This window comes from Silurus aristotelis, assembly GCF_946808225.1.
Source record: "Silurus aristotelis genome assembly, chromosome: 15".
NCBI classification, from domain to species: domain Eukaryota; kingdom Metazoa; phylum Chordata; class Actinopteri; order Siluriformes; family Siluridae; genus Silurus; species Silurus aristotelis.
This window is the reverse complement of record NC_139588.1, coordinates 15,997,355-16,014,317: the sequence shown is the minus strand read 5'-3', so window position 1 is coordinate 16,014,317 and position 16,963 is coordinate 15,997,355. Positions and strand designations below refer to the sequence as shown.

General features: G+C 37.0%; 1 protein-coding gene across 2 annotated transcripts in view; it reads right to left on the bottom strand.

Moving 5' to 3' along the window:
- The window catches only part of LOC310737716 (MAM domain-containing glycosylphosphatidylinositol anchor protein 2), a 194,891-nt gene that overhangs the window by 74,015 nt on the left and 103,913 nt on the right, over positions 1–16,963 (bottom strand). Inside the window, exons 4-6 of one of the 2 annotated variants that reach the window (XR_014536877.1) lie at positions 12,783–12,979; positions 9,300–9,438; positions 8,294–8,563 (exon numbers count right to left, since the gene is read on the bottom strand). Coding sequence is in view for 1 of the 2 variants with exons in the window: in XM_083562244.1 (XP_083418370.1) it covers positions 8,294–8,563; positions 9,300–9,432; positions 12,783–12,979 (600 nt within the window). In the remaining variant the exon portion in view is untranslated. The remainder of the gene's footprint in view (positions 1–8,293; positions 8,564–9,299; positions 9,439–12,782; positions 12,980–16,963) is intronic. The other variant, XM_083562244.1, reaches the window with a different exon arrangement.

Genomic DNA, 16,963 nt, shown 5'->3' with positions numbered 1-16,963 from the left:
AAATCCACTAAACAAAAACGGCAAAACAAGAGAAAAGAAAAGAAATCAATTGAAAATTTAATTACAATAAATCTTGGATGCCATTGAACATGTTATTTAAAAAGATTACTACACAACTCAATTATATTTCTGCATCATGTTCCAGGTAATTTTGTAAATGCCAGTCACAAAAAAGAGGCTAGCTTATTATAACTAGGTTATTAGGTAAAAGAAAATCAAAGTGTAAAAGATTTTTTTTTAGTATCCTATTGACTCTTATTCCAACTACAAAAGTACAATTTGTAATAGAATCAACATACAGTATGCACTAAAGCATGAAAACATGTTGGCTATATATTATTAATGGCACAGGTTTTGCTGTGTAGACTTTCTTTTAATGCGCTGGCTGTAAACTTTCTCAGAAGCTTTGATCTTAACCAAAATATACAGTACACACTGGTGCTGATTTTGCAGGAAAAAAACACCCTTGAATCCAAACTGCTGGATAGAGCCACTTATATATATATATATATATATATATATATATATATATATATATATATATATATATATATATATATATATATATATATATATAACACATAAAAAAGCATGTGATTAAGAGGGTAAATCACGTTGCAAATGCAAATGCGCTGGTTATCTGCTGATGTGCATAATGTAGTTCAGTTTATGTAGCAGAGATTTAAGTGCTTTGTGTCTAATAAATGATTCTCATTACCACAGTCCAGTGGTTTGCAGCTTAGAAGTAGCCTATAGGAAACGCAGAAACTATTTACCTGCATTCAGGGAGGTGTATGAATATTCTGTACATAGCACTATATTTGCATTCTGTGCATATTTTCATGGCAGTGTCAAGTGTGTTTTTTCTGGTTGAAAAGCAATTTAAATCATACATCATTAAACAAATAGCCAGTGATTATAGCGATAATGCATTAGGCAATTGCTTGGAAGTTTTTGAGTTCAAATTCCAGCATCACCGAACTGTCACTTTTGGGTTCTTGAGCAGGACTATTTAACTTTCTTTAGTTATATCCTGTCTTAATTGTAAGTCGCTTTGGATAAATTGGTCACCCAAATAAGCACCAATAATTGAATAGTTAAAATGGACCTCCAGATGCTGATTTTCCTAAATCTCAAAGAAACAGCATGAAATTTGAAAAGTTTTGGTGCAGGTGCTCTACGAAGCATAACTGCATAAAGCATGCTGCATTTAAATAAAACTGTTGATCTAGATTTCCACTCTCTAACTTTGAAGCACTGCTACAGCTAAGAAATTCTGCTCATAAACTAGGGATTGTCTCTTCAACCCCAAAGTTCAGCAAGTGACATAAAAATCAATATGGCTGCTCCCAGCACCAGCAGTAAACAAAAGGAGCACTTCTCACTTTTAAATAAGTTGTACTGTGTACACAAGTATTTGCCTTAACATCATTGGTAAACCTACAGTACTGACTATACAGTTTGCTGTACATCATTCATGTTTAAAAAAAAACATACACAGAGGAATACACATTTTTTTTCCCCAATGGCAACAATAGCACGAGTCTGAGGTCCAAACAGATACTTGTAAGGTATATCATGGAAGAATCTGTGAGGGGGCACACTATTTGTTTTTTTTTTCAAGCCAACATTAAACAGTCAACAATAATTGCTAATTAAATTGCTCAGAAAACAATTTGAAGACCAAATAAAAGATGTTGACCCAGATGTGTTTTTCATTTATAAAGCGAAAATTGGCGGCGTAAACTGGTGTTGACTATGAAACCATTTTTTAACCCAATAATATAAACTATATATATAAAATATAAAAATATATAAAAGCCATTTTCAAGTGATAAAAAAAGATATGCAGTAAACGTAATTTCATTTTAGTCATGTTAATGTGCACTTGGAATTGTCATTTCCAGAGTGACTTACAGGCTAAATACATCCCAAAGTTGATGTATTTGCATAGGCACGGCCATGTATTTTGTACTTTCAGGTAGAACCGCCCTGTATTGAATATCCATTAAGGAGAGAATACATGCATGAACACACAATCATTAAAACATGCCAATTATCTCATCTCAAAGATCCTGTCTGAAAATTAGTGAGTACTTCTTTTTTTTTTACTAACAGATCTAAGTTATGATATTATCAGGGACCTGATATAATTGTAAATCAATAAAAAAAATGGTATTAAATAACAGCAGCAAATATAGAATACAGTAAAATCGGATAGCACTGCATTTCATCTCTGTCTGATCATCAGTAGCTAATACATTAGAGTGCATTAAGCTACATCGATAGAACTTCAATCTTTCCCCATCCACCAGCCAACTCAATCTCCTGAATTCAAGTCAATAGCTACCATCTCCTCCTCTCGATAATGGAACCTCATCCTACCAGAGTTTGGCTACGCATTAATGTGTTATGTACATAAAAAATTTGAGAATGCAAACCAGCCCATACTTGATAAAGTGAAAACAATATATACAGCTTAGCTTTAGTGTATCAAATAAACTTCAAATGGTACAATGGTCAATGGTCAGTAAGGGGGTGGGTGCTTGTTAATACAAATTATCCATGTGTTTACCCAATTACAATTACAAATATACAATTAAAAGAGAAGACAGCACACTGAGGGTAGAGGGGAAGTGTGCACGACCCTGCATCGAGGCTTTTCTATAACTTTATTTAATGACTGTCATCCAAAATTGTTCATATTTCTTCAAGAAATTAACCGTACCATGCTGTTATACGAATCACTTTAACAATGTAAGATAATACACTGTAGTGATTGGTGTAGAATTGACAGAATGGTCAATGGATTTTATTTGTAATGTATTCTAGACAGTCTATACAAATCAGTACAAACACCACTAATATATAATACAAAAAAACAAGCAACTCAAGGCTGTGCCTAAAAGTGATTTAGGGCCTCGTTCGGAGTGGAGTTATGCACATCTAGTGGGGATTTAATACAGAAATTGAACACATTGGTATTCAGACCGGTACACAGTTCTTGAGGTATTCAGAACATAACTCTGTGTCACAGTTATGCACAATTCTTCGGTTCTTTTAAAAGTGAACTTAAGACCGTTAATATGTGTGACATTAGCAGAATATTTGCAAAAATCGGTTGCAAAATAAAATCCAAATGTGTTACTAGAAAAGGTTTTTTGATTAGTCAGTGAAGCAATAAAACTGTTATTTCTTACATTCTTGCTTAGCATTAAACTATACAAATTCAAGGACAGATCTGTTTTTCTACATTCATTTATTCATTGACTTGTTTTCATTAGCACCTTTATCTTGGTCAGGGTTGCTATGAATCCCAACCCTCTCCTGGAAATACTAGACTCAATTAGAATTACATTCTGAATGGGCTGCCAATCCAATAACACTAATCAGATTTGTTTGAAGGCAAGACAGTGTGTTATCAATAACCGCAAATGTTCTCTTCCCCACACACCACATTTTCACCCACTATCTCTTCCTCACTCTTATTTGATAACCTTAGGTAAAGGCAAAGACATTCTCCTTACCTGACCTTGCATTTTTTTTTTAGCAGGAGTGTTTCTGTGTTGACCCCTGGGCTCCCCCTTGTATAATCAGTATGCTTAGCACACTCCACAGGGACAGATGGCTGTCTCTACCTTACGCGTGACATTAGTCAAGGGTACTCGGATGAGAAAGAGAAGAAATACCCATGATACTGTTCTCCTGGCTGCTGCTCAGCTGCTTCATGTGACCTCACTCATTCTTTATCCCCTGGAGTGTAGTGACTAAAATGCTTAAGTGTCATCTACACTGTAAATGATGTCCATATTGCTCACCAGAAAAAGCAGGCTCTTTCTCATCAGGGTCTAAACCTACTCCAAATATAAATGAAATGTTACCTGGTCACATACTGATTCACAAGCTGGACACAGAGTTTTAACAAATTGCTTTCACTAAGAAAATTTGGGGGTTGTACTTTGTTCTCTCCATTTACTCAGAACCCAAATATAAGCAGCAGGAGTCGTCGGTTCGGTTCGCGCTCATAAATAGCATTGAGTTTCTTCATTGATACAGCCTGCTGAGCGACAGACAATCAGTGCATTCAATCTAACTCAAAGGACTGATATTCACTTAAAAAGCGCACCTTACATCTTGTCGAGTCTCCTCGAGGAATCGTTACATGAGACGGGAGCAGAATGTGACTTTGATACTGCACCTTTGATTCTGACTACGTGGTTCATTTCCCAATATTAAAAAGTAAGGAAAAAAAAACATGCTACCTTTATAAGTGTTACGTGAAGCCAGCAATATCGATAAATCAAACAAATGAATTTTGTGTTACAGAGACATGCTGTATGGCATCTCCAGAACTTGTGATTTTCTGAGCATGAAAATGGTGCATGCCACAGAAAATGATTTCCTCAAAAGACTGCTGGCTCTGGCTGCGATTTTTTTTCTACTCGAGCTAATTCTATTTGTGCAGCAGAAAAAAATAATAGAGAGAGAGAGAGAGAGAGAGAGAGAGAGAGAGAGAGAGAGAGAGAGAGAGAGAGAGAGAGAGAGAGAGAGAGAGTAAAGAAGAAGCCAAATATGGCTGTCTGAGGTGCCCTCAACTAGCCTAAAATTGCACCAAAATTAACCTGCTCATGGAAGGGAGACTGCTTCCCCTCATCCATGATGGATCATGATGGAGGGCCTTTTTGCAAGCCAGAAGCATGCTGAGACACTGGAGGAGAGGGCCAAGCTGAAAGTCATCCCAGGCTGTGGGGAAGTGTGCACAGAAAAGCCACCATCTGCTGAGGCGAGATCTGCCCAAACACACACGCTCCTTTTGGCAACGATGCACCAAGAGGGCTTTTCAAGGACTGGTGTGAAAAACAACAAGAGAAATAGACATGCACACATATCATATACACATATGGGTGCAAACACACACACACATACACACACATGCAGTAAACAGAACGTGACATAGGTCCATCTCTCTGAGCCACACAGTCCTCCTTAATGACCACTATGCACAGGTTACATACATTTATGAACATTAAGGTTGATTATTTGCAGCTGCCTAAGTTTATATTGGTCGATTTTTAAAACTGGATAGACTTTTTCAAAATAACACCATTTTCAGTTGAACAGGTACAATGTTTCTTTGTAGTTCATGCATCGTTGAAAACATGCAGGGCGCTGGGATTCCAGCAATGATTCAAATTGCTGAACTGAGAAACAGAAATATTCCTGAAAACCAGTCACTGCAGAAATTCAGCATTTCTCTGATACTAAATTATTCCTGCCAGTGTTCTTTTCCTCTTCTAGTAAAACACCAGAAAATAACCACCGCTCACCTACTTCATTTGTGATTAGTATTTTAGAGTGTTTTTAACCATTAAAAAAGGATGTTTATGATAGCAGACATACACCAAAGCTTTTTGGGGATGTTTTGATGGGAATATGTTTTCTTTCTTTCACTGTCACATGCCAATCACATGTTTGTTTTAGTACCTGATTGACATTTTCCGATAATTAGCACTTGAATATATACCATAGGGTTCTCTGCACTCGTCTTGTCTTCCATTGTCTGTCCATGATTGATGTCTTGTCATGTTCTTCGTGTTTATGTTCAGGCTATGGTTTTCTTAAGCTTTCAAAATATTCTGTGCTCCGTTTCTTTGTTTCCGCTTCCTCACTTCTAAAAAAATGTTTGTTTTTCTACATTTTTATCTGTGCATATACATAAAAAAAAACCTAAAAGTTTCCTCTTTAGCCATTACTGTATGAGTCATTATCGCTGACCAACTAGGTTTATGCAAATTAGACATACATGTAAACACCAGCAGATTATTCTGAAGCCGGATAAAGTTTTTTTAAGGTTGACTTGTTTATATAACCAGGTTTCATTAGGCTTTAGAATATTTCAAAAAGAATAAATCTATGATCAACAAATGAGAAAGAGAATGCATGTGGTGCATCTGCTTCGAAATAAACCTGAGTTTAATGTGAGTTGACGTATAGGAGATTTGAAGAGATTTTTTTCCTTTCTGCTTTGCAGCCATAGCAACTCTTTAAATACTCTTTTTTTTTTTACTAGAACACAGGTCCCCAGTTCAGTGATTAGCCTGACTGACTTTACTTAATTGCTGTAATTGGCCATTTAATAAGTACTTACACAGTAATATGCCACAGGGCTTGCCTTTCCCAGAAATATGTGAGCTATGGAAAGAGCTGTGATATACTCAGAACACGTGCAATGAGACAAATGGTACTTCCTGATGCTATACATGAATTCCTGCTTTTTATTTCCGATGGCAGATTCGATTGTCACAAGATTTTACTCACAATCATAGCAGACTTGTTCATTTGCCTTGACTGGCTGAGATAAAGAATATAAAGAATAGGTAAAGTGTCAAGTCAAAGAAAAGGCTATAAGTGGAAGACTTGCCAAAGCTTCTTATACTGTGTGATAACATTTAATTAATTAAAGCAAAATGGGTAGTTAATCGATTTGCTTAATGCTGGATCATACTTACATTCCCTGTCAAAAGTTCAGAGATACATAAAGTAAATCAATTATAGTTTTCTATGTTTCCATGCAACAAACCAGGTCATTTCATAGTACAGGTAGTCATCGATTTACGACCACGATTAGGACCGACAGACCGGTCGTAACACAATTTGGTTGTAAGTAGAGTAGGCTATATGTACAGTACTGTGAAATGATGCCGGAAGCTGGTACGCACTGTTGTTCGCCACGGCTAGCGATTGTCGTCGTAAAGTCGAATGGTCGTAAGTTGACGACTACCTGTATGGAGATTTACTCTGACCAAACAAATATATAAATGTACAGATGTTTTCTAATATTATTATTTTCAATAAAATCCTCAATTTCCCTTAGCATAATAAAACAGCTTTACACACTCTAGGTGTCTGGACAGTTCGTTTTTTCCAAGCATTCAGCTGAAATACTTTGCTATGCCTCATATAAAACTTGCCCCAAAGTTGTCCTTCACGAGTTCGACTAACCTCTGACTGGGCAGGCCATTCCATGATAGATAACACAACAGGCAACTGCTTGCTTTCTAAATACAGAGCGTTGACGTACACTGCAGGTCATTGTCCTCTTGTAGTGTGAAGTTAGCTTGAATTAGCTCCAGACCAGAGGGAATAACATGGTGTTAAATTATGGGATGGTAGACGTGTTGGCTCAGTATTCCTTCACCTGTAGTAAGTCTCCAACCACCCTTTCTCCAGAACTATTCCAAACCATTTAGCTGCATTCTAAGTTTGACTGTGGGTGTGAGGCAGTGTGCTAACATCTTCTCTCTTTGTCTTACATAAGTTCTTCTGTTAGAGCCAAAAATGTCACATTTGGACTCATCTGTCCACAAAACCTTCTTCTAATCATTCACCGCCCAATACTTGTGTTTTTGCCTTTTACATAGTTTGTTGCATATAAACAAAAGGTACAGGGCTATGTCTCTAAAACGCTAAAAGTGTTTCCGCACTTTTGACAGGTACTGCACATCAGTACTCACGACGACTGCTGCATATCTGCTGCTGCCTTTCGAAATGTCCTCGGAATGCAAGATAATAATAAAGGAGTAAATAATGGGGACAGTATAACACCATGTCACAATGTTTACAACTAACTAAACAAACTAGCGTTGTGTCACAAATCAAATACTTATTCACTGTTCTAGACTGTAATTAACTAGCACTAACGGTTTTCCGATTATGGTTAATGTTTGAATTTTAAAAAACGTTCATACCATATAGCCTACAGAAATGGCTGTCTCGAATACCAGGAAGGTTTCAGTTTTTGATTCTAAAAATGTTTTGCATGAAATTAAATGTATAACATTTTGAACTTCGATTGGAACCCTAATATATAAAGACATTCTGACATATTGTTTATGATCCTTCCTAATGTTCTGCTTTTAAACTGTACAAAAAGACATGCAACAAAGCAGCATGCTTTAAATAACCAGCTCACTAAGTAGCTGAATAGGATTTCAGTGCTGTATGATTGATAAAATATATAGATTTCAGCCACCTCATGTCATCAGTGAGTGCATATGAAATGTGAGTATTTAATGTCACATTACTCAGTGTAATGAACAGTGTCTTATGTCCTGCTAAAAGCCTTTGAAGACATAAAGTATGTGAGAAATTCATACTGTCACTATTGTAAGGAACTACTGAGTGTGGACTGTTTAAAGGTTGTGAATCAACTGAATATTTTTCATTCTCAACAAGAAAAAAAAAGGACAGTTAAGAAGTAGTTTGTCAATATACATGCATTTGTGTCACTTACCTCGAACAATAATTGTGGTAGACTTTTTGGCTGGGTTTCCTACATTGTTGCTGGCGATGCAGCTGTAGACGCCAGCATCTTCAGAAGAGATAGCCGGTAGCGTGAGCGTGCCATCTTTCAAAACACTTTTCTCCGGAAGGTGCTCCGACACACTGGTCCATGTCAATGTAGGGGGAGGTTCACCACCCGTGGCGATACACACCAGAGACACTGTCTGTCCAGGATTTACCACAATCGGATCTTCCACCAGAAGCTTGATGGATGGCGAGGCTGCAGAGGCCAAAACGAAATGAGCAGTTTAGATCACATTTTTTAAAAAAGAGATGGTTTTTACAAAGGTAACATTAAGTCCAAAACCTCATTTAGCTCTATAATGTCCAGAAGAACAACTTCTCATACGTCTAGTATATCCAAATTAAAATAAAAATGTACTCCATTCATAATCCCAATTGAGTCTATTTTATATCTTTATTTTTCATAGTGAAACAATATACTCTAGTTGTGGCACCTGCATGTATTATAAGTTTTATTGTAAATGTGCTCTTTAGATGCAATGTGGGGTCTCAGTGGGGTTTTAACAGGCTATGTTTTCATAAGGCCTTTTCATTATGGCTAATGAATGAAAAGGTCACAACTGTCTGCCCCGAAACAGCCTGGGTGAAGCTGATGAATTTGTTTTACTATATAAAATATGTAAATAAAAAGCACAGGCTAGTACAGAAGCTGTTCCTGAATAACCTTGATCTGCATATTTCCATTTTAACCATTTTTTTTTTAATAAGTTAAGTGATCTTTATGATATATTCCACCTCAGCAAAATGTTATATTAGTACTGGATGTTGTCTAGTGTCAAAGAAATTTGTAAAAATAAATAAATAAATAAATAAATAAATTCCTTTTGCTTTAATCTACGGTATGCACTGTTGCAAAGTGATATATAAAAATCTATTGGACGTAACTCCATGCAGTAGTGATATCTTTAAATATGTGTTTTAATGTATATGACCTGTTTTATTGGTGAGTTTGAAGATGACCCTGCGGTCAGGTATGCCGCACACATTCCGGACCGAGGCGATGCAGCTATAGTTGGCGTAATCTTTGGGCCTCAAGTTCTTCAGCTTCAGGATCTTTGTTTCCCCCTGCAGCTCAGAGTGAGAGGCAGAGAACAGTGTGCAAATGTGTGTTCCAGTGCTGTCCATCGGCGCAAGTAATACAGTCTTTCAGGGCTTTATAACTGAATGCTGCAGCATGGTGAGCCTCGGCAAATGAAACACAACCCATCTATTCTGCTGCTATTTTTACCAATATATTCCCTGTATTGAATGGCTTTTGGTTACCTTTACTTCCTACGTACAACATGGGGACCGATCGAATGCACTCCCAGAACAACAAGGCAAATATGAATGTATCAAAAAAGAACACCGCATGGAATAGGTGATATTTTAAACTGAATCATACAGTAATGTAGTTTTATATGAAAATAAAAACAGATTTACTGCACCATCGATGGCAAGGACTCACAATAAATTCAACACAGATTCATCTTTATCTTCTTACTCACTGCATCATCCATGACACATACATGACTGAACATTTTTAGATCTTAAATGCCTCAACTCTCTGCAAAGTGAGTCACTTGCAAATATTTTACCGTTATTAACTAAATTACAGGACTTCCATATTTTTGGACAGGCTAATAATGTAATTATCTTGAAAAGTGCCTGTGAATTATATATATATTTTTTTAGCTTTTGTTCCTCTCACTTATTGTTATGGACACAATGCAATATTCTTTTATGGCATATTCTTGTTTTAATCTTACAGTTCCTCTCTTCTGGAAAAATGATCACAAAACCATAGATGGATGATTCATCTATGCAAAGATCTTTCCCTAAAACTAAACTCGGTACTGGGGAAAAAAAAGGCCTTAGGTCCCCAATATATATACAGTATATTATTTTATGGCTTTTGCATTATCGAGTCAATACAAAGTTATTATAAACATTACTAACCCATAAATATTTCTGCTAGGAAAGAAGTAAAATACTATAACAGACTGTAGGCTGGAAGTTTTTGAATGCAAATAAGGAAGAAAGCGAGAAAACAGCGTTTAGAAGCAAGACCTGTAACAGATTCTTGAAGATATTGAGGTAAACCTTATTAGCCAAATTCCTTATAAAACTGTACAAATCGTCTTTGACGCTACTGGTGTTTGTTTTTTAGTCACTCCAATTATTGATTGATTTATTTTTGTTTCTTACTGTTTTCTGCTCTTTATTGCAATCTTTGAATGTACAAACATTGTAGCCAGCATTACATCGCAGCATTTCTTACATACGGGCACATGCAAGACTTTAGCACACTACTTCATGCCCCGCCTCCAGAAGCAGAATTTACACTACATTTGTAAAACATGGTTTTGTGATTGGCAGACTAACTTGAGATTGCCAATGCTGAAATCTTTTATCTTTATCCTTCTCTATCTGCCTGTGCTTCATCAGTACGAGGGAAGCAAATTATAGCACGCTAAGCTCCTGTCAGGTTTGTTTCACCTTCTTATTTCGGAAGGAAATACAAGTTACCTTATTAACACAGCTGAAACAGCTATTGATTTGGGAGTTTATAAACATGGCATTTACTACTTATATACTCTTCTTTATACACATTAAATGTTTCCTTACTCTTCCCGTGGGCTCACCACCTGCAGGAGGGACCGTAAGGGACCGGTGCTGAGAGGATTGGGCAGCAGTCGAAGGCGGGGGCCTTGACACCCCTATCCCTGGACACGGAGAAGTGTCTGGGGAATCTGCTTAGACTGCTGCCCCCGCGACCCGAATTACGGATAAGCGGGAGAAGATGAATGAATGAATGTTTCCTTACTTAAAACTTACCCAAAAAAGCTTTTTTTTAAACTTTAAAAAAAGAATAACATTTGGACATGTGCTAAAATACTTTCCTCAATACACTAGAACATCGAGGACAAGCAAAATGATCTGCCTATCTATTTATGAATAACGCTGTAAAGCAAATAAAATGAAGAGATTCCATGTGAATGTTGCTCCTTATGAATCTGTGCTGTTATGCCCAACAAGGACATGGTCTTTATTTTAGACTCAAACCCATAAAAGCAGCACACTAATTAAGCCTGCACACAGTTCACTGCTGAAAGGGTTTAGTAGAGTCTAAGCAAATACTGCTCCTTGTTTTTTTAAGCCATTTGGAAAATCTATTGTACAGTATGTGCGGTGTTTTCACACTCCATTACACTTCGCTACCATTTCATGTTTGATGAATGGCCGCGTCTTTAGCTCGGTTGACTGTGAATGCCTTATGAGCATCTGAAAAATCAAACAAGTTCGATTTTAAAGTTTGGGGGAGGCGTCATTTCATCCGCCGTCCAACTCATCAGCATAGATTAGAATATTAGACAGATTATATTGTGGCCGGGCTTCAGAAATAAAATTATTCAGCACTTTTATTTTTTAGACATCATACAATCCTTTAGTGTAATTCTGTCAAAGGAGTAGCAGCTCACTTTCAGTACGCTGCTTGTGCCTGATATCCGAGTATAGCGTCTTGACATGCAGACAACAAGCCCTTTTACAGGAACCTGACTAGAAAAGAAAATCTGTTTGTTAAAAGTTAAGGACATGATAGAAAGGGGGTGAGAAATGGGCAGATGCAGACAATTCGAAAAGCAGGTATAAAATTCCAATTGATAGATAGAAAATGTACTTTAAATGTGGATACGTATATTAGACAGAAAGATAAAATCACAGGCATGACTCTAGCTATTACAATATCCAGTTGTTTGACTCTACAAGCAGCACCAATAAAGCTTTTAGCTCTGCCCTGGATGCAGCACCGAGCGCTTCAGCGCTAAATGTCGTCGCTAGTCTCTCTTCCCTCTGGCTATCTTCATGGGTGTAATGGTAAGCTGGCATTTAACAATACAAAAAAAAAAAACACTTGCAAAAATGTGCTCAGCTAATCTTTTTTTTTGCTGTTTTTAAAAATCTCTCAGTAGGAAAGAGGACAGAGATATTGGCAATAGAGACGAGAGGCGCAAACATAATAGGTACACTCCTTTTCACTAATTACCAGTGCTATTCCCATGCTGGGTTTAATATGCCACCTCTGTGTTTCTGCAGGTCTGTTAGAAAGCAATAGCAAAGGAAGCTCATGGCATGCTATCCCCCAAACCCCAACCCCATCTCTACCTTATTATAGTTGTTCTTTAATAGTGTCTGGTGAAGACACTTAATACACTCAATGACACCAATGATGAACAATGTACGAAAAAAACAGTGTTTTCCGGGTCTATCAGATCTGCTGATCTTTGCCAATTTGTATAGATTTCAGTGCTGTGCAACAACAAAGTCAATAAACCTTTACTCCGTGTGTTAAACAGTTCATCAATCCTTTTTTTTCGTTTTTTAAATCGCAATAGTCATACGTACTACTATCATGTCAAAAAAAGGCCTCTTACCTGTGTGAAGAAAGGCTCATAGATCTCCACACCCTTATCTGAGCCCTGAGACAGTACATCTCGGCCCCTGTGCCAGCTGTAGCGCACTGGAGGGTTGGAGTTTGCCACGCAGCGAAGGAAAACTGTCCTCTCGTAGTAGAACTGCTCTTTGGCTTCGCCTATACTCTGATGAACTGTCACGACTGGGTCATCCAGGTCTGAGGACACATTAGAAAAACAGCTTGTAAAAAATACTCCATTTGCAAAAACTATTATCAGCTGCAGAAAAAAAAGGTTATTGTGATTTAATCAAAGGGGTTAATAAAATTGTACAATTACACAACATAAAACCGATAATTACAAAGGCTTCCTAGACTAACAGTAATTAAACAAAAGCTTCATTTAAAGGCTTTTAAATGTCATCTTTTTAAAATACACATGTGAAAACATTATATACAGCAGTAAAAACAGACTGAAAAAAAACACATATTTTCGCATAGTAGAATGTGTCTAACTGTTGCGTGGTAGCTCAATAGTTATAGCTCTGGGTTACTGGTCAGAAGGTTGGGTTCAAGCCCCAGCACTGCCAAGATGCCTCTGTTGTGCTCTTGAGCAAGACCCTTAACCCTCTCTGATCCAGGGGTGCCGTGTTCTGACTGACACTGTGCACTGACCCCAACATCCTAACAAGCTGGGATATGCAATGAACCGAATTTCACTCCAAATAAAGGCTATTTCTTTTTCAAAAGAAATTTGCATTAAAGAAAGTGGCAGGGTGTTCTTTTGGTCCTGAAAATGTTTCTAAAACATCCTTAAATAGTTCTCCAAAATATTTAATTGATAATAGTTGTGCAACACCATTTACTTTTTGCCTGACTGAGAATTTTGTTTGCGCAACAAAATGATAGCAAGTCAAATAAACACATAATTAAGGCTTATGACACTTTGTTACCCCACTGAAATAAATATTGTTCATATTTCACACTTTCAAAAGAGTAGCAGGATTTCATCTGCCAATAGAGTGGTGGGGTGGGGGGTGGGGGGTGGGGAGAAAGATATGAGAAAGATTTCTTTGTTGTGTTTTTCGCTCATGGATACTCTATGACTAAAATGGTGCTGTTGTTTTTTCTACAGTCTCATCTGCAGAAGTTGAAAGAGTTGCTGTATCTAAAGGGAAGCATTTTTTAAAAGCATGATTCAAGCCTTTTAAAATGTACTCAGAGCTTGATTAAAACAGAATTCTTGGCTCTTCTCCAACTTGTTCCCACTTAAAATTGAAACTTGAATAGGCAACAGAATAAAGTATTCTACGTAAGACCATGAGAAAAAAGACTCCAACTTGTCAAACTATTTTAATGGCTGTGTAGCAAAATTAAACAATACATTCAAGAAAAGTTTCTTCACTTTCCAGTTAAGACGACTTGGTCATAAAACATCATTTTTAACCAATTGCTTTAAATATGCTAGCGTCCTACCTAAGCAATGCAAGAATAGTCACTGGCCATTGTTTTGATCTGAAAATAAATTAGAAGAAAGTGCCCAAAGACCTACAGATATCTACAATACATATGCACCAGGAGACATGGTGAAATAATAAAAGGTGGAATGTTGTAAAAGACCAGGCTACTCAGCACTTTCCTAGGTTTTTCCCACGTAAGGGGAAAAAAAAAACATTATAGAGCCTGCCAGATTGCAATTCCATTTTACTTACTCCACCGCCGCACAAGGACACACACCGCCTTTCCTAATCAGTGACCTGCGCTGCTGATGCCTTCAGCTAGGACATTGGCTGAGCACTACATCAGACATCAGACCAACTATAGTATATTACATCTTCCACAATCAGTCTGCTTCTCAGCGCAACTTGATATAACATTTAGTCTGCCTTTAGGCTACATTCCGATGGCAAACTTAAATACTCCATTCTGATTTATTTACTGCTCAGACCTGGTTTTATTGTTCGTGTTTTAAAACAATTTATTTTTTTAATATCACCTGCATCCCACACCTGCCTGAACTTCAACTTGATGTGCTGGATGCACATATGAACAAAGATGCAGCTCGATTGTGGCAAAGTTCATAATGGATTGTTTTATCAATGCTACAACTCTGTAACATAAGTTGGTATACAAGATGTATGCACTTGAATATTACATGTAAGTGATGAAGCAGCTTATGTCTGATTCAAATCTTTAAAAATAATTGTATATACAGTATGTTGTATATATGTAAGTCAGAAGTGAAAATGTCAGATTTCATTTGTATGATGTGCCAACAATAAATATGAAATATAAGGACTATATAGTAAGTTAAAGATTTAAGAGACTACAGAAATTATTTTTAAACCTTTTTTTTGTTTTACTGGGCAATATGATGATAGATAGATAGATAGATAGATAGATAGATAGATAGATAGATAGATAGATAGATAGATAGATAGATAGATAGATAGATAGATAGATAGATAGATAGATAGATAGATAGATAGATAGATAGATAGATAGATAGATAGATAGATAGATAGATAGATAGATAGATAGATAGATAGATAGATAGATAGATAGATACTTTATTCATCCAATGGGAAATGTACAGCCTCCAGCAGTATCCACAAACATAGGCAATAAGGCATGCAATACATACTATATATATATACACACACACACACACACACACACACACACACACACTTTACACTGTGTGTATACTTGTTTTTTTAACACATGCTCATTTGTGCACTCAGCAAGATCCTCCTCAATTCCAACTGTGTGCAAGGCACAATCGATTCCCCCGGCATTGCAATCCTGCATTAACAAGTCAGAAAAGCAGAGAATATGCAATGTTCTGAGTCAGAATCAGAAATGATTAGTGTTGACCTTTTTCCTCAGCCATGGAGTCCATAACCATCTTAATAAACGTTCGCCAATCATGCCATTACAATTTCGAGAGGAAATACAGAACACGTTGAAAATGTTAATCAGTAAACGCACCCTTTAATTTAGCATCCTCTTTCAATCCTCCTCAGGGCGAATGAAGATCCCAGCCTAATCAAAGTACGCAGGGCGCCCACCAGAATGCTGATTCCTCACTTTCATTAAGACACGTTCTGCCCAACAGCCCCTTAATCAGAATCTAGAGACGGTCAATACTTCATCCAGGATCCATTACAGCCACGCAGGTTGGAGCAATTACCTTTAAGACGAAGGCAACACATAGGACTGAGCAGTGAAGTGGTGCCATTTGGGCAGAGACGACTGCTTTTAAATAAATACACTGATTCGTTACAAAGAATAGAGGAGCTGCAAAGCTTATTGGCACATTTTGTACCATTTAAATCTGACCTACTGTGTTTGATTACACAGCCGTGATAAGCACAAGGCTGCCAGAGATGGGATCACACATCTCTTCCAATTCTGGTTGAATTGGAAGAGTGGAGTATATGTAGAATTTAGTATGTAGTCACTGTATTTGCAGGTTTGTAGGAATTTGTCTGCCCTTTAAGCATAACCTTTAAATGTTACCGTGAGCCGCTGTGAGGCAGTATGCAGTTTGTCAGATGGTTATTTCTAGGTCACAATATGTGTTTAAAAAAAGACGGAAATAGGCCCCAATAGCTATGAATGATAAATATGCAAATGTGCAGACTGACTTACAAAACGCTATGAATTTCAACAAAACCCAACTTCAGTAATACATCAGTTTTGCTGATGTAGTTGGCCACAATACTGTAGTGCAATTATCTATCATGCAAAATAGCAGTCACGCTTGAAAGATTTGCTTAAACTCTGAGGCTGTAAGCAAAAAAGCATGCTTAGTTTTCTCATAATACCCACACTACAGTACACACGCAGCCCACAAATGTTCTTTAGGATTTCGGACAGTTTGTGCTAAATACTAAATATGTAAATGTATAAAAATCCTCTGCGTATTGGGACAAGTAAATTATAATTTTTTTTTATTTGGTAAAATTTAATTTTATTTACAATAAATCTACTTTACGATTGCTATTTGAAAGTTTTTCTTCTCCAATACATTATTAAATCGTGTTAACATGCCTGTTCGTATGTGAGCAATTGCAGGTCTATTATACCCTCATGACAGCTTCGTGTTCCATCGGTAAAAAAAAAAATATTGGAAGATATTTCAGTGTTAATATAAACTATGTATAAAGACTTCTGGGACACCGGAATAACTGGTGACCA